The sequence below is a fragment of the Zonotrichia leucophrys genome, chromosome 24, assembly GCF_028769735.1.
Source record: "Zonotrichia leucophrys gambelii isolate GWCS_2022_RI chromosome 24, RI_Zleu_2.0, whole genome shotgun sequence".
Taxonomy (NCBI): Eukaryota; Metazoa; Chordata; class Aves; order Passeriformes; family Passerellidae; genus Zonotrichia; species Zonotrichia leucophrys.
The window spans coordinates 1,975,532-1,997,086 of NC_088193.1; the positions used below are offsets into that span (position 1 = coordinate 1,975,532).

A 21,555-nucleotide genomic window follows, 5' to 3' on the forward strand; every position below is an offset into this window, starting at 1 on the left:
CTGGTTTGTGGCCATGGGTGTTGCCAGGCTTGTGGCCACCAGGGTGGCCTTCAGCCAGCACAGCCAGCTCAGCCAGCACAGCCAGCAGGGCCACCACTCTTGGTGGCACAGGATCCCTTCCCTGCACCATGCGGCCACCAGCTGGACCCCTCTGAGACCCATCCATCTCCCTGGGATCCTGCAAGCCCCCAGCCCAGTGAGGGCACAGCCAGCTGCCCACTCTCCCCTGTGCCCCTCCATCCCTCTCAGATCCCTGCCCCATCCCTGGCTTCCCTCCCTCCACCCATTCCTGAGTTTCCCACACACAGACCCCAAATGAGTCACCTGCTCCCTTGGCTTTGTCACCTGCTCACGCTGTTTATTCTGCTGGCTCTGGGGCTGTGGGACACGGGCAGCCCTGGGCTCCTGTCCCTGCAGCCTGGCTCACCTCTGCCCAGCCTTGCTCCGTTTGGGGAGCATTAACCCTTTCCCTCCTGCCCCTCCAGCACAAGCCTTTCCCTGTGGGGTATGTCACCTGCTCCCTAGGGAAATGGAGCTGTGGGCAAGCCCGTGGCATCCAGGCACCAAACCAAGCACTGGGCACAGGGGCTGACCCCAGGGCAGCTGAGGGGCCACCCAGCAGCTGGGTATTTACTCAGGAAGAGCTCAGGAGGGACATTTGGGGTGGGGAGGGTGACTTCAGCCCCTGCTGCTCTGCCCTGGCCGGCTCAGGGCTGGAAGCACTCCACGGGGTCGCTGGAGTCGGGCAGGATGTTGCAGTTGATGGGCCAGAGGATGCCGAGGAGGCCGAGGGACTGCTGGCAGCGCAGCTCGGCCGCCAGGCACACGGCGCGGCACGGCTGCAGCACGCCCCCGTCCGGGGTGCACTTGGGCACGAAGAGGCTGCAGATGAGCGGGCGGAGGTGCTGGTAGCACGCCAGCTCCATCAGCGTCTGCGGGACAGCGGGGACAGCGCCGTGAGCCCGGTGCCCAGGTGAGGGCAGCCCCTCGCACCTGTGGGGTGTGGCAGTGTGGGGACAGCCCCTGCCCAGCTCACCTGGTAGTCCTGCAGCACCTCGGCGGCTCCCGCCTGGTCCGGGATGGCCAGCCAGATGTTGGGGAAGGAGGTGGCGTTGTAGCCCAGCCCCAGGCACATCTCCACCTCCACGGGCTCGCAGACAGACCCTGCGCAGGGAGAGGGGTTGTGTCAGCCGCAGGGCTGCCCGCAGGCTGTGCCAGCTGGGCTCAGGGGGCGCTGGGTGCTGCGAGGGGCACCCAGGGGTGGTGGCACTCACCGAAGGCCGGGTAGGACACCCCGGTGCAGTTCAGCTCGTCAGTGCCATCGGGGCAGTCGTGCCAGCCGTCACACACAGCCTCCAGCGCCCGGCACTCGCCGTTCCCACAGGAGAACTCCGCAGGGCTGCAGGTCTCTGGAAGGGGAGAGGGCAGGGCACGGCTGGGAGCCAGCGTGGCCCCGTGCTGACCACCCCTGTCACGCTCACTGCCCAGGGGATCGGGCAGATCCAGCTTAGGAAATCACAAATTCCCTGGGTTATTTGGGGGCAGCACTCAGGCCATGGATCACATCCCTGTGCAGGTGAGCCCTTCCAGGTCCCATCCCCATGGCTGTGAGGTTATAGGATAAACCAGGTGAGAAACCAGGTGAGAAGGGGCCTGGGGGCCTTTTGCTCCAAGAAGGGCCAGCTGTGGAACAAGAGCTTTTCCAGGTTTTTATCCAGCCTGGCCTTGAAGCCCCCCAGAGATAGAGGTGGCACCACCCACCCTGGGCACCCTGTGCCCCCTCTTGGCTACCTACTCTCTGTGGCATTGCGGGCTTGGTAGGTGGCAAAGAACCCCTGGTCTGCAACTCCCTCGTCTGCCACGAAGAGCACGGTCATGACGTGCCGTGAGGAGGTCAGGGCGGGTGGCACCTGGTGGCCACAGAACCTGCCGAGGTCAGGGGACAAGAGATGGGCTCGGGGGGCTGACCAGCACCTCCAAACCCTGCCTTCTGGCGGCTCCGTGCCTCAGTTTCCCCAGGCTGTTGCCAGGGTGGCACAGCAGGCCTGGGGGTGTCGGGTACCTGCCCATGAGGCTGGCAGCGCCCGTGCCCGCGCTGTCGTGCACCTCCACGAAGTCGAAGCTGCAATCCTCGTGCGACTCCAGGCTGAAGTTGTGGAAGTGCAGCTCGATGACGTGGCCCAGGGGCACCGAGATCTGCCACAGGCACAGCTGCGGGGCAGGGTGGGGGGCAGCCGGCGACACCCGTGAAGCTGGGCAGGGGCACCCCCAGCTCTCCCCGGGGCCGGGGCTGCCTTCCTCCCTGCCCAGCCTCATCCTCACCGCGCTCCCACAGCGCCCCTTCCTTCTCTCACCTGCTGGTGCGGGTATGGCTGCGGGTGGTTCGGGGTGGACAGGTGCCCCTCCAAGGCGGTCAGCGGCCCCCCACATTCTGGAGAGACACACACACAAAGAGATTTACCCCCTCTCCCTTCCCTCCATCTCCCTCTCCTGCCCATCCCCGGTGCCCCAGGCTCTGGGGGCTGCAGTTGGGGGTCTGGGGGCTGCAGGCGGGGTCTGTCCCTCTCACCTTTGTGTTTCAGGCTGCAGTTGGCCTCGTCGCTCCCGTCCGAGCAGTCGTGGAAGCCGTCGCACACGAAGCCCAGCTGGAGGCACAGCCCGCGGTCACACAGGTGCTCGTCCCAGGCGCAGCTCTCTGAACGCAGCACAGACACCCGGGCTGGAGGGGGGTTCTGCCGGGCACCCTCCCCATTCCCTGCTGGCTGTCCTCATTCCCTGCCAGCCCGGAGGGACCCTGGCAGTGCCCTGGGAGGGGGCACTCACTCTCGGCAGGGGCCACGGCTCGGTAGCGGGCGCTGAAGCCCTGGGCGCCCACGCTGCTGTCGGACACGAAGGTGACCCGCAGGCGGTTCGAGTTGGAGTTGAAGGTCGGGGGGGGCACGTTGCCACAAAACCTGGGGGCACAGCAGGGGCTGGCACCGCTCTCTGCCCCCTCCACAGTGCCATGCTCTAGGTGTGAGGAGCCCTACCTGGTCGGGCTGCCCCGGGCTGGGGCAGGGGCAGTGCCAGCGGTGCCCAGCTCTTCGTAGAGCTCCAGGCGGTCGAAGAGGCAGGAGGCCGTGCCCTCCACGCTGAACGACTCCATCCTCAGCTGGATGGCGAGGCCGGCGCCCACCTCGATGTGCCAGATGCAGAGGGCGTTGGGGGGGTACGGGCCGGGGTAGTTGGGGGAGCTGAAGGAGCCCTCGGGGCCGCGCAGGGTCCCTCCGCAGGCTGAGCGAGGCAACAGCGTGGGCATGAGCTGGAGCAGGGCACCCCCATCCCAAACCCTGCCCCGCTCGGCACTTACCCGGCGCTGCCGTGCGGGCCGTGGGCAGCCAGCTCTCGGTTGGGGTGGCAGCGGTTTTGGGGGCCGGGGGGTCCCTTCGGATGGGCGCTGTGGCGGTGGTGGCAGCGCCGCGGGCGGGCAGGGCCGTGGCTGAGGCATCGGGTGGATGTGGGGGCGTCAGCTCTGTGCCAGGGAAGAGCAGAGATAGCTCAGCCCCAGCGGGGAGGGATGGCTGCGGGGCAGGGAAGGGGCTCGGGAAGCCCTCCCAGCCCTGTGCTCACGCCTCACCCACAGGTGCGCAGCTCCCGGGGGTCCCACACTGATGGGACACATCCCAGGGACACGGAGATCCCCCTTGTTCCTGTGATGGGGTCACCCTCTCCCCACAGCGGGCACACCCGGGGTGGGCTCTGGGTGCCCCTCTCCCCCTCTGAGCCGGTTCTGTGCCCCCCACCCCGCTCACAGCCGCCTCCCGACTCACGGTGGATGAGGATGCCGAGCAGGAGGGCGATGAGGAAGAGCAGGATGGCGCTCATCAGAGCCACGCAGAGCCAGGTGAACTTGCAGTCGGCGCGGTACCTCCAGCCCACCTGTGCCCAGAGCTGCTGGCCTGGGGGCGAGGACAGCGGGCAGAGCGCTGCTAAACCATTCCCCACCTCCCTGTAGGGCTGGCTCAGCCCTCGCTGGGCACGTCCCCGATGTGTCCCCAAATAGCCCCAGCACCCCCATCCTGCAGCCCCATGGGCAGGGGCTGTGTACAAACCCCCAGGCCGGTACCAGCCCTTGCTGGGCTCATCCCCGCGGTGCCGACGTGTCCCCAAGCAGCCCCAGAGCCCCTGCTCCATGGGCAGGGGCTGTGTACAAACCCCCAGGCTGGTACCGAGGCCGTCCCGGCGTGGTGCGGGGCCGCTCCCATCCTTGTCCGGCGGGTGCTCCGCGCTCGGTGCCGCCCGCGGCTCCTCGCCCTCAAAAACGGGGTTGCAGAACTCGGTCTGTGGGACAGCGAGAGCGGGTGGCACCCTGGCACCCTGGGGACCCACGGGGGGGACACTCAGGGACCATCAGTGGCACCCTGGGGACCATCAGCATCACCCACACCCCCAGCCCTACCTTGCTGCCGTCCAGAGCCTCGGGGCAAAGCGTGATTTCGGTGAAGTCTTTCATGGCAGCGGGCGGCTCCCTGCGCAGCCTGGCTAAAATCCTGCCCAGTGCCCTGTGCCCCCCAGCCCCACCGCCCGCTGCTCCCCAGCTGTCCCCATGGGCCCCGGGGCGGCGTGGGGACCCTGCTGCACTCTGTGGGGTGAGGAGATGGCAGTGCCAGCTCTACCAGTGGCAGCCCAGCTCCGGTGCCCACCCGAGGGGGTGGCAGTGCCAGCTCTACCCGCGGCAGCCCAGCTCCGGAGCCCACCCGAGGGCCATGCCCGCCGTACCGGGAGTGCGGGGAGCCCCAGGAGGCGGCGGCAGCCCCAGTCCCCTCCGCAGGCCCCTTCCCCCTCGCCCCGTTAATCCAGCTCAGCTGAGGATGCCGAGGTCAGGCTCTGGCACGGAGGAACAGCGTCTTAAAGGGGAACGAGTGCTCGCACCCATCCTGCTGGGAGCCCATCCCCAAGGGGACCCTGCCGCTGGGGTCCCCACATGGCACCTTGGCTTTCCAGCAGCTCCTCTCTGCTCAAGGCAGCGCTGAAGGGGCTGTGTTGGGGACCCTGGGCTGAGCGTGTCCCCCCTGCCCTCGCTGGGTGCCTGGGCACTGCCACCTGCATTCCTGCTGCCCCTTAATGCCCGTCTCCATCCCTAAGCAGGGCAGAAAGGGGCCATTGTTCAGGGGTTTTTAGGGAAGCTTGAAAAGGTTGAAAAGGTGGGGTTGAAAAGGCTCCTTCTGCCACCTGCAGCCACATCTCCCTTGCTGCAGGAGAGCCCAGAGTGTTCTGGTCCATGGGGCTCCGCCGGTGGCAGCTCCCCACCCTCTGCCAGCCCACCCAGACACAAACCACACGCACCCAACGCCCTGTTCAAGCTCAAATTTATTCCTGCACGAGTCTCCCTTGTATGAGACGCTTCCCACCCGCCTTGCTTACACAGTAAACAAGCCACCTGCCACGCAGCATCGCTGCCCCAGCCCAGCTCCTGCCCTGGGCAGCCCCCGTTCCCATCCTGCCCCCCCTGAGCCCCGCTGGGATGCCCCAGGCTGGGCAGGGTGCTGGTGCCAGCGCTCAGCCCGTGCCCGCAGGGCCGGGGGTGGCTTGGATGGAGCTGCCCCGAGGGCTGGGATGGTGCCCGTGTCTCCTCCCGCTGCGCCTCAGGCAAGGCAGGACGGGGAGGAGAATAAATTAAAGGCTAAAAAGGCCACTGGCATTTGCTAGCTGGAGGGCAGAGCAGCAGGGCGGGTGCCCGGGCACCCAGGAGGGCTCCTGATCACAGGGAGAACAAAGCCCCGATCGCAGATGGTCCCGCAAAGCCACCGTCCTCCCCTCTCTCCGTGCGACCCCCGCGGCCCCCCCGCTCCCCTAAATGGTTTAAGGCACCGTCGTTTGAGCAGGCAGGTAAAAACCCACCCGGAGCAGCCCCGGCACAAGTCCCTGGAGAGGCAGGAAGCAGCGGGGGGCTCCAGGTTGAAGCAAAGTCCATTATAAATACATAGAAATTCCACAAAATGTTTTCCTCCCTCCTGTCCGTGGGTCTGGCTGCTTTGAGGAGTGTGAGTGGGGCAGCTGCAGGGTTGTGCTGCCCGAGATGGGACGGAGGCCACCAGAGGGCTGCTGGAGTCCTTTGCCAGGAGGTTTGGAAGTGTCGGGAGGAGATCGGGAGCAGTTCACGAATCCTCTGGGACGGCCAAGCAGATACAGGAGTGGCAAGAGGTCAGGAGGGATGTGTGAGGCTCTCCTGGGTGCTTCTCCCAGGGGAGAAGAGGTCCTGGTTGAGTCAATGGGACAGGTGGCCCCATTATTCCTGTAGAGTCCCTTGCTCAGGATTTTTATTACACACCAACAAAAAAAAAAAAAAAAAAAAAAAAAAAAAAGAAAAAGAAAAAAAAAAAGAAACAAAAAAGATAAAAAAGAAAAAAAGAGGGAAAAAAAAGAAAAAGAAAAGAAAAGAAAGTAAAACCCCGAGGTAAAAAACAAATCAGCAATCAGAAGGTGCCTGAGCTGGAGCTGCCTGAGCCCTGCCCTGCCACGAGTCCCTCCTCAGTTCGGAGCTGGGATGTCCTTGCCCGGGCTCTGCTCCTGGCTGTCCCCAGCCTCCCTCTGCGGCCACCTCGGGGGTGTCTCCTCTTCGCCTCCCCCTCGCTCTGGGGGTGCCAAACGCCCGAACCCTGGTGGAGCCGGCTCTGAGGGGTGGCCCGGGGCTCCCCCAGGGAGGCAGGGCTGGCTACATGCGGGAGGACGGGCTGGCCAGCTCGTAGAAGAGCAGGTAGGCATCGCTGCTGCGCACGTGGCTCGAGGACATCGGGGTGACGCTGCAGAGAGGGCAAAGGGACAGCTGTGAGCAGCAGGGATGGGATGCCCTGAGCAGGGGGGGGGGGGCCCTGCCCGCTTGTGCCACCCCAGGCTCACCGGGAGTCGTTGAAGGTGTGCCACTCGCTGGACACGGGGCTCTTGCAGTAGGCTGTGTAGTGTCCCCCCATGGTGGTGCCCGAGTGGTTGGAGACGGCATAGAGGTTGTAAACGGCGTGGTCTGTGGGGAGCAGGGGGGCTGCTCAGCCCTGCTGCCCCTCAAAGTGCCAGCACAGAGCCCCCACCACGCCAGCAGCTCCAGCAGCCTGGATTCTGTGCCCCCCACCATGCCAGCAGCACCAGCAGCCTGGATTCTGTGCCTCCCACCCCTCACACCTGTGTCCCCACCAGCTGGGGACACGAGGGACACCAGGAGTCCCCAGGAGCTCAGGGCTGGGATTAGAGGCAAGCAGGGCACTCACTGCAGCTCTGCGAGGCGAATTCCCGCAGGTCCAGGTCCTTCAGCGGGAAGTTGACGAAGGTGGTGAGTTTGCTGCTTCGTATCCTGGACTCGGAGAAGCGCTTCAGGTCTGGAGGGTCACGTCAAGGAGCCACAGGGACAAAGGGGAGCCTGCAATAACCCATCTCTGCCCCCCACAACAGCCCCTGTCCCCATCCCTCTGCCCGAAGGATACGAAGCACCAGGATCTTGGGGAACTTCTGGATGCTGAATTTTTTTGTGCACCTTGTCCTGGCTTTGCAGCGACAACACGTCTGTGGGAGAGAACAGCACAAAGCAGCAGGGTGAGGGCACTGCCCACAGTGCTGCCAACACAAGCACAGAGGGGAAGGGGCCCAGCCTGCCATGGGAGCCCCCCTGCCCTGTACCGGTTTCTCGTCCCCATCCAGCACGTCCTCTTTGGTGAAGAGCCGGAGGCAATCCATGAGCGTCACCTCCCCGTAGCCTTTCTGTGGGAGTGCAGTGGTGGTTAGGGACGGGCAGTGTGGGACAGGCAGTGTGGGACAGGGATCACTGGGGCTCCCTCACCTTGGGGATGGGCAGGGACAGGTCCCAGAAGGGGTCGAAGGCTGTGGAGCAGTAGCCGCACTCGCTGCAGGTCAGAGAGCTCTTCAGCTGCCCAACGAAGAGGTCTGGAGGGGTGGGACAGAGCAGGGTGAGAGCCCTGGTTCCCCCCTCGCTGCCAGGCCAGCCCTGCCCTCCCTGCCCCAGCCCTGCTCACCGCTGATGCGGCTGTCCTCCCTCTCCTGGTACCTCCTCCACATCTGCCGGCTCTTCTCGTCGTCACTGCAAGCATGGGGACACAGCAGGCACTGAGCATGGCCTGGGGGACACCAGCCCCGCCAGCCAGCCCAGAGGGACCCGTGAGGTCGCTGTCCCCGGGCTGGCCTTGCGGGCAGCGAACTCCTCTGGGGTTTGTGCGGTGCCAGCACTTACGGGAGGTGATCCAGGGTGTCGGTGCTGGCCCGGGGCCGCACCAGCACGCGGTTCACCTCGCTGTGCAGCCCGTCCAGCAGGAACCGCAGGAACTCCTGTGCATCCTGCTGGCTGCAAGACACGGGGCATGGCCAGTGAGAGGCTGCAGGGGGCTCAGCTCCCCCCACCCCCCTGCAGCCACCCCCCCTTACTTGTAGCCGACGAAGCGTGGGGCGTATCTCTGGATCTGCGTCTTGAACTCGGAGGGGCTCACGCTCTCGTTGGGGGACGAGGTCCAGAGCAGCTGAATCAGCTTTGCAAACTCTGCAGGCAGAGAGGCGGCTCAGCAGAGGGGGTAGCATAGCCATGTCCCCATGGGGACAGCTCAGGGGTCTCACAGCCTGATCCTCCACTTGGGGCAGCCCAAGGAGGAGCGTGGAGCTCTGGGTGGGGGTCCCGCAGGACGTGGGGTGTGGCAGGGTTGTGCTGCAGGAATTGCTGCAGGGATTGCTGCAGGGAAGCCCCCGCAGTCCCCGGGGCTGGGCAGTTACCTGACATGAGCGCCGTGCGCATGCGGCTGTTGTTGTTGAGGTCCCGCAGGTACTGGTTCTGCAGGCAGTAATCCCGCAGCTCCTTGGTGTTGCTCAGGCACTGCAGGATGGAGTTCATGAAGCACTGGGGGAGGCACAAGAGAAAACCATGGCAACGGGAAGCAGAGGGAGGCAGGCCATGGCAGGGGGACACCTGGGCTGGGCACAGGACAGGGGAAGCGCCGTGGGGAGAGGGGTGCAGGGAGCTGCCAGGGTGAGGTGAAGGCACAGGGCTCCCCCTGCCCCACAGGTGTGAGCCACAGGCCTGGGGACACACTCACCGTGTTGCCGAGGTTCCGCAGGCCGGTCAGCCCCTGCACGGCCTTGGAGCTCTGCAGAGAGAGGGAACAGTGCTGGGAGGGTGGCGGGCTGGCCATGCCTGTGGGCAGCCCAGCGAGGCCATGGTGCCACAGAGCTGCCTGTGGAGCAGACCCTCAGGTGCAAGGAGAGGCCCCATCCCGCTGTGACATCATGGGCAGAGCCAGCACCGAGCAGCTCTCTGGGCCAAGAGCCTGGTGACAAACCACGGCTGGCCTGCCCCATCCTGCTGGCCCAGGACTATGCTCAGGGCTCAAAGTTCTCCCTGCCTGGCAATGCCTTTGCCCCGTGCCCTGGATTGCAGGTCAGGCTGGCACCCAGGCTGCCTCCCCTGGGGACACCGGGGCATGGCAGTGCCCTGTGCCTGCCCCATGCTGCAGGAGGAGCACAGTGCCCTGTCACTGCGTGCCTGCCTCGTGCCAGGTGTCCATCCCCTCCAGGACACCCTGCATGAGCGCAGCCCAGACCTTGGCACAGCCGTCTTGCAGGATAAAGTCCACCTGGAAAGTGCAAGCCCAGCCCAGGGAACAGGGCTGTGTGCCCAGTGGTGCCTTCCCAGCCCTGGCTGTGCTGCACCTGTGCCATGGGGTGACAATTCCAGGTGCTCCAGGTGCTCCCTGAGCCAGGAAAAGCAAAGATGGGCATGGGCAGCTGGATGCTGGGGCTGGGAACCATCATCACTCTTTGCTGGAGAGACCAAGAACACAGAGGGCTTTAGGGGTGTCAGGATGCTGGTGGGGGGCACTGGTGGGAGCCCAGGGGTCCTGCTCCCAGCCCTGCATTGGGGAGCAGCAGGATGAGCCTCCCCAGAGCAGGGTGGGGTCTGACAGGGCCAGGCTGCTGACGGTGCTCCCCAGATGCCCAGGATTTAAGGATCCTTAGGCAAACGCCCCAGCTGCCCACCTGAGGCTTGAGGAGGAGGAGAGGAGGCGAGAGGAGGGGAGGGGGCCCAGCAGCTCCGAAATAGCAGCAGCTGGTGTGTGTGTGGGAGGTGCTGAGCACCCAGCCCTGACAGCAGCCCAAAATAACCCAGCTCCAGTTACATGTGCTCCTTAGCGACGGCGCAGGCATCACCCACCGCGGCAGGGACCGGCACCAGCGGGGACCCGGCCGCCCTGTGTGGGCACACGTGGCTCTGACCGCCTGCCCTCTGTGCCATCGGGTGCCCACAGTGCCCAGAGCGTAGGGATGTCCCCAGATGTGGCTGCCCAAATGACATGGGGCTGTCCAAAAGTGCCAGGCGCCTTATTGGGCTGGGGGCAGGCTCAGCTGGGCACAGGGTGCCAGCAGGATGTGACAGGTCAGTGCCACGCCACGGCTGGAGGAGCTGGCCTGGCTCTGGTCCCTGAGCAGATGGCAGCAGGAGAGGTGGGCCAGTGTCCCTATATCCATCCCTCGGAGGATGTGAGCCCCAAGGCCCTGCTTGCGTCCCCACCACTACCCCAGAGAAGGTCACGGTGCCGGGGGTGAGCAGCAACCCCCAGGAGCTGCCCCAGTGTGCCCCAGCCATCCCCACCAGGACGGGCTTGTCCAGTTGCCCTGGTTGGGCAGCTCCTGCCCTGTGCCAGGAGGGACCGGCCAGTCCTGCCCATGTGGGTGCAAACCTCCCCACAGATCCTGCATTCCCCCACAGCCAGGTCGCAGGCTGTCCTCCCAGAGCCTGGGACAACCCCGGGGGAGGGCTGGGGCTGAGCAGGGGGTGTCAGGTGCTCCCCTAGCCTGGCACAAGCCCTGTGTGCACCGAGGTGTTATTTCCCCCTCTGGATTTCCCTCCCCTGGGTGACTCAACTCCAGCTAATCCCCCTCTCCCGTACAGGGCTTTATCTAGGACACGACATGCTCAGAGGCGCTGAAGGAGAGCTGGCTCACGCGGCTCGGCTGGGGACTCCCCGAGGCTGCACCGCAGGACGGGGACAAGGGACAGGCGGTGGGGACAAGGGACAAGATCCTCACCGTCCTGCCCCATCCAGGTCCACATGCCAGGAGCCTGTTGGGGCAGCAGGAGAACCAGAGCAGCCAGACTTACATAAGTGCTCAGACCTTGCCCTCCTTGCCCCTTGCTCTGCCATCCCTGCAGGAGAGATCTGTCCCGGCACTGTGGCCCTGGGCACAGCCAAGTTCACTCCCATGGCACTGCCAAGGGGCTCAGCGTGGCCAGCAGACCCTTCCTTGTGGTGGGACACGGGGACCTGGCCAAGGTCACCGCAAGGGCAGGGCTGGGAGAGGAACCCAGGTGTCCTGACACGTGCAGTCCACCTGCTCCGTGCCACCCTGTGGGACACGGGGACACGCCGTCCCCACGGGCAGCCGGGAGGGCATTCACCCCCTGCCACCCCATCCTCGGGCACGGGGGATGGCACAGGGCACTCCACGCTCCCCAGGGCGGGCAAGGGGTGCCCCCTTCTCTGCCCCCAAGCCGGGGCAATGGGGCTGCGGGCATCTCGTACCTTGGTCTTGTTGAGGACGAGCCCGACGAAGGTGGAGACCAGCAGGGACCCTGGCATGGAGGCGCGGGGCCGCAGGTCCTTGTGAAGGTCGGGGAGCGCGGGGGGCTCCTCGGGCAGCGTCACCGTGTACGAGTCCCTCATGGTGGCCCCGGCGGGCACCGCAGGACGGCGGGGAGCAGCCGGGGGCAGCGGGGAGCCGGGGGACAGCGGCCGGGCTGCCCGGGGCCGGCTGCAGGCGGGGGCGCGGGGTCAGGCGCGGAGCCCCCCGTGCTGGGCGTGCGGGGCCGGAGCCGGTGCCGGCTGCGGGGCTGACGGCACCTGAGCGGCTCTGACATCAAATGGGTGGAGAGGCGGCAGCCGGGCTCGGTGACGGCTCGGTGACGGCTCGGTGACGGCCAGCCCCCGCGCACCGCGTGGTACAGCGCGCCCGGAGCCAGGGGGGCCCGCGAGGGGCGGCTCTGCCCCGGGGACACGCTCCGGAACGGGGCGGCGACACCTCCCCGGCTCCGGGGGGCTGCGGGGGACAGCGGTGCCCCCTCGGCATCTCTGTCTGCGGGGCTGCCGTGCCCCGACACCGGCACCGTGCGCTCACCGCGGGGGCAATGGGGAATTGGGGAGAGGCGGCAGCCGGAGCAGCGCCTGCCCCCCCAGTGCTCCCCCCTGCTCGCAGCTCGGCGTGCCCAGCGCTGGTCCGGCCCCGGGCACGCTGTGCTCCGGGCAGGCACTGGGCAGGGAGCCGGGCTCCCTAACTGGGGGTTACTCGCCAAAATTGCCGGGGTGAAAGCAATGGGGTGCAGGGGGTGCCTGTAGCCAGAGAGGGGCTGCGGGATGCCAGACAGGGTTATGGGTCTCACAGCCGTGTGCCTTTCCTGCAATGCCAATGCCAGGTTCCCAGGCAGTGACATTTTGGGGGAACCCCCCTCTTTGGGGGATGCATTAGCGCTGAGCTCAGGGGATATTTCAGTGCCCTGTGCTGGGGAAAAACTCCCCGCAATTCCTGCGTGGAGCAAAGACCCCACCTGGCGTCTCCCCTCGGTAAACTGAGGCACGGCACGGGCAGGGCTCCAGCTCTTCTCCTGCAGCAAGGGCAGATGCGGGGACTGGCAGGGAGCCCGGCTGTCCTGCGTCCTCGTCCTGCGTCTCCCGCTGCTTCACCCCTCTGACCGCGGCAGGACGAGCGCCGGAGCCCTGCGCCTGCTGTGCGTGCCCAGGTGTTCCTCTGCCTGCTCAGGGAAATTTCCATGGGCAGCCAGGGCAGGGAGTGGGGCTGTGCTGCTCTGACAGAGCCACAGCCTCCAACCTAACCGAGAGGGCTCTAACAGAGCCTCCTTTCCTCCTCTGGAGCCCCCAGAACACCCCCATCCAGAGGCAGGAGCTGTTGGATCCTGCTGGCTGCAGATGCAGCCTCTCTGTCAAGCAGCGGAGGGGCTGGCTGGGGACGGAGGGAGGGGAGGGAGGAAGGCAGGGAGACTATTTTTGGCACCAGCAAAAATATCTGAGGAGGCATCTTGCAGCGTTATTCATCTGCAGGGCTCTTTTGCATCACAACGGGAGGGCTGTCGTAACCGAGGCCTGCGCGTGCTCACACGTGTGTACATGTACACACCCCGTGCTGTGTACGGCGTACACACACGGGGACACGGTGTGCACGGCGGGGCACACGCCCTCCTGCCCTGCCTGGGTGCCCTGCTGTGCCCAGGGGCACAGCCTGGGCTTCTAGGCTGTGGCACTGCTCCCCAAAATCCTCCAACCCTGGGCCACCCAGCTATGGCACAGCTCCCCAAAATCCTGCAACCCTGGGCCTCCAGGCTGTGGCACAGCTCCCCAAAATCCTCCAACCCTGGGCCTCCGGGCTGTGGCACAGCTCCCCAAAATCCAGTTCTCCTGTCACCCTGCCTGGCAGTGCAAGTGGCACTGTGGGGGCAGGATGGGCACAGCCAGCCCTGAGTGCTGTGCAGGGAGCTGGGGCAGCTCTCCCCATGAGGATGCACCGTGCTGGCTGAGCCGGTTCCATGGCAAGAGGGCGGTTCAGCCACATCCCGTGTTCAACCTCGTGTCCCGGTGACATCGAGTGCCCTGGGCTAAGGCCCAAATTCGCCTCCAGCCAGAGAGCAGCGCGCAGGCTCTGAGGGCGGGAGAGAGAAGGGGACACCCGGTGGGATGGCATCACCCAGAGCAGGTCCCTGCCCTCAGCTGGCCCCTCTGCAGCGGTGACCTTCTGCCGCGGGCAGAGGTTGCCACAGGCCCGGTTGGCACCGCGGCAGCAGGCAGGGCCAGCCAGCACTGGCTGCGGGCCAGGGACGTCAGCTGCTCAGGATGGGACTGCGGAGAGCTGCCGGCGTTTTGTGGGTGGCCCTGGCCTTCTGACCCTATGTACACCCAGGGTGGTTAATGGGCCGGCACAGCTCCAGTCCTGCCCCTCACCACACTGCCTTTCCCAGGAGCCAGCACGGCCCTGCAGCTCCACAGGCACAGCCCCAGTCCTGCCCCTCACCACACTGCCCTTCCCAGGAGCCAGCACAGCCCCAGTCCCAGCCCCAGTCCTGCCCCTCACCACACTGCCCTTCCCAGGAGCCAGCACAGCCCTGCAGCTCCGCAGGCACAGCCCCCTGCTGAAATCACACCTTCACACACTTCCCTTTGCCCACGGGGTAAACTGAGGCACAAAGTGATGGTGAGGGTAGGGAACGCAGAGACACCCTCACTGCTGGCTGCAAACCTCTCTGCATGGCGGTTTCCCTGGTGCAGAGGCGGGAGGCAGCGATGGAAAAAGGGATGGGAGGAGGCATGGGGCCAGCCCCGCTGTGGCCTGGCTGCGTCAGGAGCGGGTGCTGCTGACACTGCCCTCGGGGCTGGGCAGTGGGGCAGAACGGATGGCAGCTCCGGGGCTGCAGCCTGCGCTTGTTTCCGGCACCTGGCACGGCCGCAGGCAGCCAGCTCTGGTTTACGACCGGGACATTTGTGTCCCGGCTTGGGAAAGAGAGGGAATAAACCACAGCAATGGAAAATAGCAGGTGTGCCCATCAAAGCACCAAGGAAACCTAAGCCAGTGTCACTGACCTGGTCTGCCCTGGCATGGGTGTCTGTCCCAGCGCCCTCTGCCACCTTTGCCACCCATCAGCCTAGGCTGGGTTCATGTGCAGACTGTGGGTTGGGACTTGCACAGTCCCTGCTGCCCCACAGGAGCAGGCTGGCACCCCACACAGCAATGTGTGGGCACGTGGGGTGGGAACCCTGCAGTGGCAGTGCCGGCTTTAGCGAGAGCCAGTGGTGCAGCAGCTGCTGGATCCCCCCTTGGAGCCCCCCAGCCAGGCCTGGTGTGGGAGGGGGAGGCAGGAATTCCCTTCCACAGCACTGATCCTCCACTGCCCTGACTCACCAGCCCGCTCCCTCATCCCAGGACTGGGGGCCAGGCATGAGGCAGGTGGGCACAGGGGGTCCCACACCACGGCAGGGCACTGCTGAAGGTGGTTCTGTGGGGGAAGGCACTGGGGAAGGGGCACAGAGAGGGATGTGGGGACACTGGCTTCAAAGGGAAAAAATGCTGGGGGATTCTTTTCTGCCTCCCTGCGAGCAGGACAGGATTTCTCATGGTTCGGCGAATGGCAGTGGGACAGAGACTCAGGGAATCAAAGGGCAGGTCAGACCATGGGGGAATGGAGGGTGACTGGAAAGACAGCGGGAGACAATGCAGGCAGAGCCTGGCCAGATCTTGGAAGGAAACCTGAGTGGAAAATTACCAGGCTGCTCCCCTGCACGGGCTGAGTGTGCGGTGCCTGCTCCCGGCCCGGGCTGGGGCTCTGGGGACGCTGCAGCACTGATGGGGACACGGGGCACCGAGTACCTGCCAGCACGTGTGGGTGGTACTGCCATGGGGAACCCCTGGTGCCACACAGGGCCCCAAACTGGCAGCAGTGGATGGTGCCAGGGAGCTGGCATCGCTGGGCACCGAGTCACTGTGGCAGAGCCAGCACCAGCCAAACCAGCTGTCCCAGCAGGATGAGTGCCCGGCCTGCTCATGTCACCTTCCCTATCTGGGATGAGGCAGCAGGAAATCCTCGTCAGCCCCACATGGGAGCCATCACCTGCTGTCACATGCATGCAGAAAGTGCAGCGGGCACAGTCCTGGGCACAGGCTGATCCTGCCTCCTTGGGGAGCGTGCCCTGCAGCACAGCCCCTCAGAGGACACGGCTGCCTCAGCAGCTCCAGCCGGGACTGCTGTGCCAGCAAGGGCATCTCAGAGGGTCACACACAGAAACCGAGGCACGGAGCAGCACACCCAGGTTCCCAGGCAGAGTTTGAGTGCCTCGGGCTCCTCAGCTCACCACAAGCACATCCCACATCCCTCCCCATCACAGCTGTGTCTCCCACCCCAGGCAGCCCCGCGTACCGTGGGGTCCTGTGCGGACACATCGCAGTGCTCATCGCTCCTCTCGCAGGGCTGGCTGGCACAGCGGGTGCCCGACGGCGGCAGGGTGGCCTGAGAGGGGCTGAGGTGGCCGGTGGAGAGGCTGCCATGGTGGCTTTTCCTCCCGTAGCTCTCCAGGTAGCCACGGACATAGTCGGAGTGGCTGGCAGCCTGGTAGAGACCCTGCAGGTTGCCGTGCTCCGGCCGGGCGCGGGTGCTGAGCGCGCCGGCTGCGGGCAGGTAGGCGCTGTCTGAGGTGTGCAGCCCCGAGAACTCCCGCGCCAGGTCCGAGTGGCTGATGGATTTGTGGCGGCTGAGGGGCGCTGCGGAGGGCAGGTAGCCCGTGGGGCTGCCGGGGGTGCCGCTGAAGGTGTAGCAGGCGCCCCCGCTGAGCCCCGCACCGGGCGGCCGTGTGCGCAGGTACGAGGGGCTCAGGCGGATGCTGGGGTCGGGGTACAGCCGGCCGCTGTCATAGCCAGAGGTGGGGGACAGCCCCCCAGCGTGGTGGTAGCGGGGGGAGGGCAGGTAGCTGGCTTTGAAGCCGATTTTGTCGCTGTCGGCGTAGGCGGTGGACAGGGTGGACCCATAGGAGCTGTAGGAGCTGTAGCCGCTGGGCGCTTTGCTGTAGGTGCTCTCGGCGTAGCGCGAGGAGTCCACGTAGCGCTTCAGGGTGGAGGAGAGCTGGGACATGCTGCAGGCTGGGGCTCGGCACGCTGTCCTGGAGGCATCGGCTGCAAGGGAAGAGCCCAGGGATCAGTCCCACAGGCCTGGTCAGCACAACACCAGCTCCCACCCAGCAGCTCCTGCCTCCCCTGGAGATCCTGGGACACAGAGGGCATCCAGGGGCTGTTGGTGACAGTGTGGCCATGGCTCCTGCCACCTCCAGCCTTCCTGGAGAGCCTGGGACAGCAGGACCCGGCTGGCACTGCCACCCCCATGCCCCTGGGCACCTCAAACCACAGAAGGGAGCCCCAGGGCACAGCCAGAGGCACCCAACATCCCCATAGACACCAAGGAACTGCAGCAGCCACCTCTGCCCCAGCCCTGGCATCCCTGCCACACCATCCTGTGACTGTCCCACTCTTGGGCCTGGAGAGATATCCCCAGTGGCCTGGTCACAGGAGGATGCTCAGGCCCAGCTCTGGCTGAGACAGGCAGCTGGGATGGGCCGATCCAGCCAGCCCAGCACCTTCCCCTGGTTACTCACAGGGAGTGCTGGGGCTTGGCAAGGGTCTGGCATTTCAGTGAGAGGGAAACTGAGGCAAGGCCAGCATCTGAGCAGCTTTCCTGTCTCCCCGCCATGGCCGTGCCCCCTGTGCCCCCATCAGTAATTCAAACCGAGAGTCCTCCTGGTGAGGTGGCAGCCGTGCCCCTGCCAGCCGGGCACAGCCAGCACTCAGTGCCCACAGAGAGCTGATGGCTCCCACACAGGGCAGGACAGGAGCACACAGAGACAGGGACAGAGGCCCCCAGAGCCAAGCCGGAGCAGGGACAGGGCACTGTGGCACCCAGCAGCCCCCAAACACGGGCTGCCAGGAGCTGGAGGAGAGTGTGCCCTCAGCACCCCGGCTGGCAGGCTGATGGCTGGATCCCTACCTGTGCTGGGGCTGTGGGTGCCACCGGGGCAGGCAGGACCCAGCCGAGCTCCTCTGCCCTGGCGCTGCTGGTGCTCAGCTCCCGGGGTGACTGGTGTCCCTTCCCTGGCAGGACAGTGGCTCATGTGGCTCCGAGAGTCTCCAGTCACCCGGGAGATGACCCTGATTCAGAGGCTTTTCCCAGCCCAGCCGGGGCGGGCTCTGGCCCAGCTCCAAGCCAGGAGGTGCCAGAGTCTGCGCCTGGCCCGTCCCTCGCAGCACCGAGGGTGCACCCGGGCTTGGGGATGGGCACTGATCGTGGCACGAGGGTCACTGCCAGCCTGGCCCTGGGGGACAGAGCCTCCTGCTCAAAACCCCGCAGGCTCAGAGTGGAAACACCCCAGGAATGATTCTAGCAGGGGGTGCTGAGAGACACAGCCAGCCCCCGTGGGCTCCTGGAGGGCAGCCTGGCTTTGCAGCCAGGTTACTGCCCAGGGAACAGCCATCCCACCCCGCAGAGGGAAACATTTACAAGCAGCAGCGAGGTGGAGCGCACAGACCTGTTTGGGGACGGAGGCTGAAGGGTGAATAATCAGCTCCCGGGCAAGGGAGCTACGAAACACCCGGCTCGGCTCTCCCCAGCCTGGCTGAGGACGCCCTCACCAGGAGCGGGGCTCTGCCAGTCAGGATTTGACATGGACAGTGGGGAATTTCGCTCACAGGGAGTGGGACCCCAGCCAAGAGACTGGCACTCGAGTGCCAGGATGGGAATGACGGAGCCCCTGGGCTCCCAGGGAGCAGCACATGCCTGGCTGCCTGCCCTGCTGGGGCACGGAGCAGCCTGGCACAGCGACTGCCCCTGCTCTCCATCCTCCTCGCCAGCAGAGATGATCTTGGTTTGGGACAGTGCCAGGACAACCCCACGCCATCGTCCCCTGCCAGGTGCCCACGCTCTCTCCTGGCACCAGCAGCATCAGGAGAGCACCAGGTTGGGGAGAGGAGGGCAGCAGGAGCTCCTGGCAGCAGGACAGGTCTCCAAGGGCAGCACCTGCCCTGGGGATGCGGAGCAGCCGATGGAGGGATGCAGGGTCAGGAGCCAGCAGCGGCCCCAGACATGGGAGCTATCCCATTCCTTGGGAAGAGAGGCCTTACCATGGAGGAATGTCACATCTGCCAGGCTTGCCTGTGCTTCCAAGTCCCCGTGTCACATCCGAGCGGACCCCAGGGCGGCGGGAGAGCGGAGCGTGCCCGGAGCCAGAGGAGCTGAGGGGGTGTGAGAAAACCCCGGTTCCTCCCAGCGCTTCCTGGGCTGCCTGGCCCCTCCCTACCCGTCATTGTGCTGAGCTTTCCTGCTGCCTGGCAAAGCCCTGGGGCCGGCACGGCTGAGTCAGGCCTCCTGCACCCTCATCATCCTCCCGGGGTGTCAGGGGAAGCTGAGGCACAGGAATGTCCGGTCTGCGCTCACGGGGCCGGGCAGGAGAGGTGCCACCACATGGGAGAGGGACACCATGGGACTGCTCGGGGCACTTCCCTGGGAATCTCAGCTCCAAGGGAGGAGGCAAACCCTTCACTCCGAAGGCAGAGAAGCAGAGCCCTGCTCTGTCCGCAGCTGCTGTCCTGCCCGTGCCCAGTGGCAGGTGTCCCCTCTGTCCTGCCCGTGCCTGGTGCCAGCTGTCCCCCTCGGTGGCCGCGGAGCCCCAGAGCGGGCTCAGCTCAGCTTACACAGCGCTGGCACCATCCAAGGTGTCACAGCACAGCTGCTTCTCGCTTACGCAGGCTCGGAGCTGTGTCCCCTGTCCCCTGAGACACAATGTCCCAGCCTGGAGGTTACGTGGGAGCTCCCAGGACTCTGCCGTGGTGGAGGCACAGAGGGGACCCTGTGTGAGGCACTTTGCACGCTTCAGAGTACGAATGCTTTGGGGTTGAGGGGCTCTGTGTCCAGCTGAGTGGGGTGGGACAGCCTCCTGCCCATTCCCCTAGGGAAGCGAGGCACAGAATCCTCCTGGTGTCCAGTTCCCTCTAGGAAGGGTGACCCCAAGCAGCCCTGGGGGGAATGTGCCACAAAATGTTTGCTCCCTGGAAGGGACTGGAGTGACCCTTGTTGACAGATGGGGACTGCAGTGCCTCTGTCACAGCCCAGCTCCTGCGTTGCCCCCCACCATTCCCACCCCCCAAAGTGACAGGCCCTGCCCAAGGTGACTCACCCAGCAGGGACCAGCCTGGCCAGGGCCCTTCCCTGGCCTGAGAACCCCACATGGCCAGGAGTCACCGCCCTGGCCCCTCTCCGTGCTGCTGACACATCCCCACCCTGCTGCAGAACCTGCTGCTCCCGGGCAGCAAAACCCCGAACCCACCGGGGACCCTGACGTAAGACCCGGGGCATGAGTTACTGCTTTGAGGTCCGTGGGTGGCAAAAAAAGAAGGGACCCTCGGGCAGGTGCCCTGCCCACACCGGGGGACCAGGAGGGTGCCGGGGAGGGCTCCAAGCCAGGATTTTGTGTGTGAACTCGGAACCTTCTCCCTGGAGAGAAACCTCTCCCCCGAAGGAAGAAGGGGGACAGCTTTGTCTGTCTCCGTGTCCCCCTCCCCGGGGCGCTGTCCCCACCTGCACTCACCTGCATGTGGCGCGGGTGGCCGATGGCTGCTCAGGGCACGGCGAGGGGCCACCAGCCAGGCATTTGGTGATGCCTTCGGGGCTGATCCTGCCTCCTTGGGGAGCTTCAGAGATGGGCGATGCGGAGATGGGCAGCAGCCGAGCCCTTCGCAGGGGACAGGAGACCCCCGGCTCAGCCCCTCCACCCGGGGAGGGAGCGCAGTGGCCGGAGGGGGCCGAGCCCGAGGGCTGTGGGGCCGCGTAAAAACACCACGGCAGAAATTCAGGGCTCAGGTTACCAGCCAGATAAATATAGTGTCTTTATCTGACCTCACAGGGCGCTGAAATGCTCCTCTCGCATTCCAGCTTGGGGAGGCTTAAAGGGGACGCGAACCTGGGGGGGCTGGTGGCCCACGGCAAGGGGGTGGCCCGAGGGGAGGCTGCGGGGGCAGCGGGGGCTCTGACGATGGAGGAGGAGGTCTGAGGGTAAGCGTGAGGAAAGGAGAGATTTGGGGACGGAGATCGAGGTCCAGGAGGGAAAGGATGGAGGGAGGGTTAAAGGAGGGAGCCGGCGGGGGGGACACGACTGGGTGTATGGAGGGTAAGGGAGGCACAAAAAGGGGTGGTCGTGGCTGCCAGCAAGGTCTGGAGTAGAGAATCAGGGTGAGGGGAGGAGCTGGATTGGGTTTTGCCCCCCTTGGGGTGAGCTGCAGGGAGAAGAGCCCCCTAAACCTTCAGCAAAGCTGGGCATGGGGCAGCTGGCATTGCGTGGATCCACGGGGACACCGGGGCACCGCTCCGGGACGCCTGACCCGCCCAGCCTACGGCACCTGCGTGGCCGTGACTCAGCGAGCACCTGCCGGGGATAATGGGAGGGATGTAATTAGGGTGGCATCTTCCTCCCTCCCTCCCGTCTGGCTCCAGCCCTCAAACAGGGAGGGACGCGTCGGGGCGTTGCTCTGGGAGGTGGCGCAGGGTCACCAATGGTGTTAGGGGGAGGTGGCAGGCTGCTGCTCGTGACTCCTGGTGCCAGGGCGGCATCTTAACCCTGGGCAGGGCAGTGTGTGGCTGCTCCAGAGGACACGGGAGGCCTTGGCAGCCCCCAGGCAGAGTGTGGGCACAGGGGCTCCAGCAGGACCCTGGTGTGACGGGCACAGGAGCTTTGGGCCAATGGCCCCCTCCCATGGCCACTTCCATCCCTGGCAATCCTCTCCTCAGAGGATGGATGGGCCAGGACCAGACCTGGTCTCCTGCCACCACCGTGGGCAGTAGGTGGCCTCTAGGATGGACTGGGGGTTTAGGGACAGGGATGGGGACAAAGGGTCTGGGTGCAGGGGGCCATGCTCCAGGTGGGCAGGAGGGGGTTGCCCTGCCCAGGAAAGTCGAGCCTTGCCCCTCTGCCTGCTTCTCTCCCGCAGGTATTGGGGTGA

General features: G+C 65.7%; 2 protein-coding genes across 4 annotated transcripts; both read right to left on the reverse strand.

Annotated features, from left to right (window-relative positions):
- Positions 1–337: 337 nt before the first annotated feature.
- On the reverse strand, positions 338–4,782 carry MFRP (membrane frizzled-related protein). Of its 2 annotated transcripts, none has more exons than XM_064732025.1 (13): positions 4,439–4,782; positions 4,209–4,320; positions 3,810–3,938; positions 3,350–3,511; positions 3,030–3,273; positions 2,824–2,954; positions 2,570–2,695; positions 2,355–2,431; positions 2,063–2,211; positions 1,796–1,926; positions 1,275–1,409; positions 1,037–1,164; positions 338–932 (listed from the first exon to the last, which is right to left on the reverse strand). In XM_064732025.1, exons 1-13 carry the CDS (start codon positions 4,490–4,492, stop codon positions 708–710), a joined length of 1,803 nt encoding a protein of 600 aa, XP_064588095.1. In that variant the 5' UTR covers positions 4,493–4,782; the 3' UTR covers positions 338–707. The 2 variants fall into 2 exon arrangements, with proteins under 2 accessions (XP_064588095.1, XP_064588097.1); XM_064732027.1 differs by having other exon boundaries at positions 2,063–2,146; positions 2,323–2,431.
- A 1,767-nt stretch (positions 4,783–6,549) lies between these two features.
- Positions 6,550–20,436, reverse strand: USP2 (ubiquitin specific peptidase 2). 2 transcript variants are annotated; one of them, XM_064732214.1, is made up of 13 exons: positions 20,148–20,436; positions 15,941–16,689; positions 9,066–9,116; positions 8,746–8,869; positions 8,407–8,518; positions 8,216–8,326; positions 8,001–8,065; positions 7,808–7,911; positions 7,648–7,728; positions 7,455–7,533; positions 7,242–7,349; positions 6,880–7,000; positions 6,550–6,782 (listed from the first exon to the last, which is right to left on the reverse strand). In XM_064732214.1, the coding sequence occupies exons 2-13, from the start codon at positions 16,646–16,648 to the stop codon at positions 6,695–6,697; spliced, it is 1,752 nt and encodes a 583-aa protein (XP_064588284.1). In that variant the 5' UTR covers positions 16,649–16,689; positions 20,148–20,436; the 3' UTR covers positions 6,550–6,694. The 2 variants fall into 2 exon arrangements, with proteins under 2 accessions (XP_064588284.1, XP_064588285.1); XM_064732215.1 differs by lacking the exons at positions 15,941–16,689; positions 20,148–20,436 and adding an exon at positions 11,550–11,908.
- Between the last annotated feature and the right edge of the window lie 1,119 nt (positions 20,437–21,555).

Excerpts from the sequence above, each read along its gene's own strand:
- MFRP (XM_064732025.1), bottom strand. The coding sequence starts at position 4,492 with ATGAAAGACTTCACCGAAATCACGCTTTGCCCCGAGGCTCTGGACGGC. Across the intron at positions 3,939-4,208 it reads ACCACGCCGGGACGGCCTCG|GCCAGCAGCTCTGGGCACAG; the intron begins GTACCAGCCTGG and ends CCTCGCCCCCAG. Across the intron at positions 2,955-3,029 it reads GCCCGGGGCAGCCCGACCAG|GTTTTGTGGCAACGTGCCCC; the intron begins GTAGGGCTCCTC and ends CTGTGCCCCCAG.
- USP2 (XM_064732214.1), bottom strand. The coding sequence starts at position 16,648 with ATGTCCCAGCTCTCCTCCACCCTGAAGCGCTACGTGGACTCCTCGCGC. Across the intron at positions 8,519-8,745 it reads GCGCACGGCGCTCATGTCAG|AGTTTGCAAAGCTGATTCAG; the intron begins GTAACTGCCCAG and ends CTCTGCCTGCAG. Across the intron at positions 7,729-7,807 it reads TGTCCCTGCCCATCCCCAAG|AAAGGCTACGGGGAGGTGAC; the intron begins GTGAGGGAGCCC and ends GCACTCCCACAG.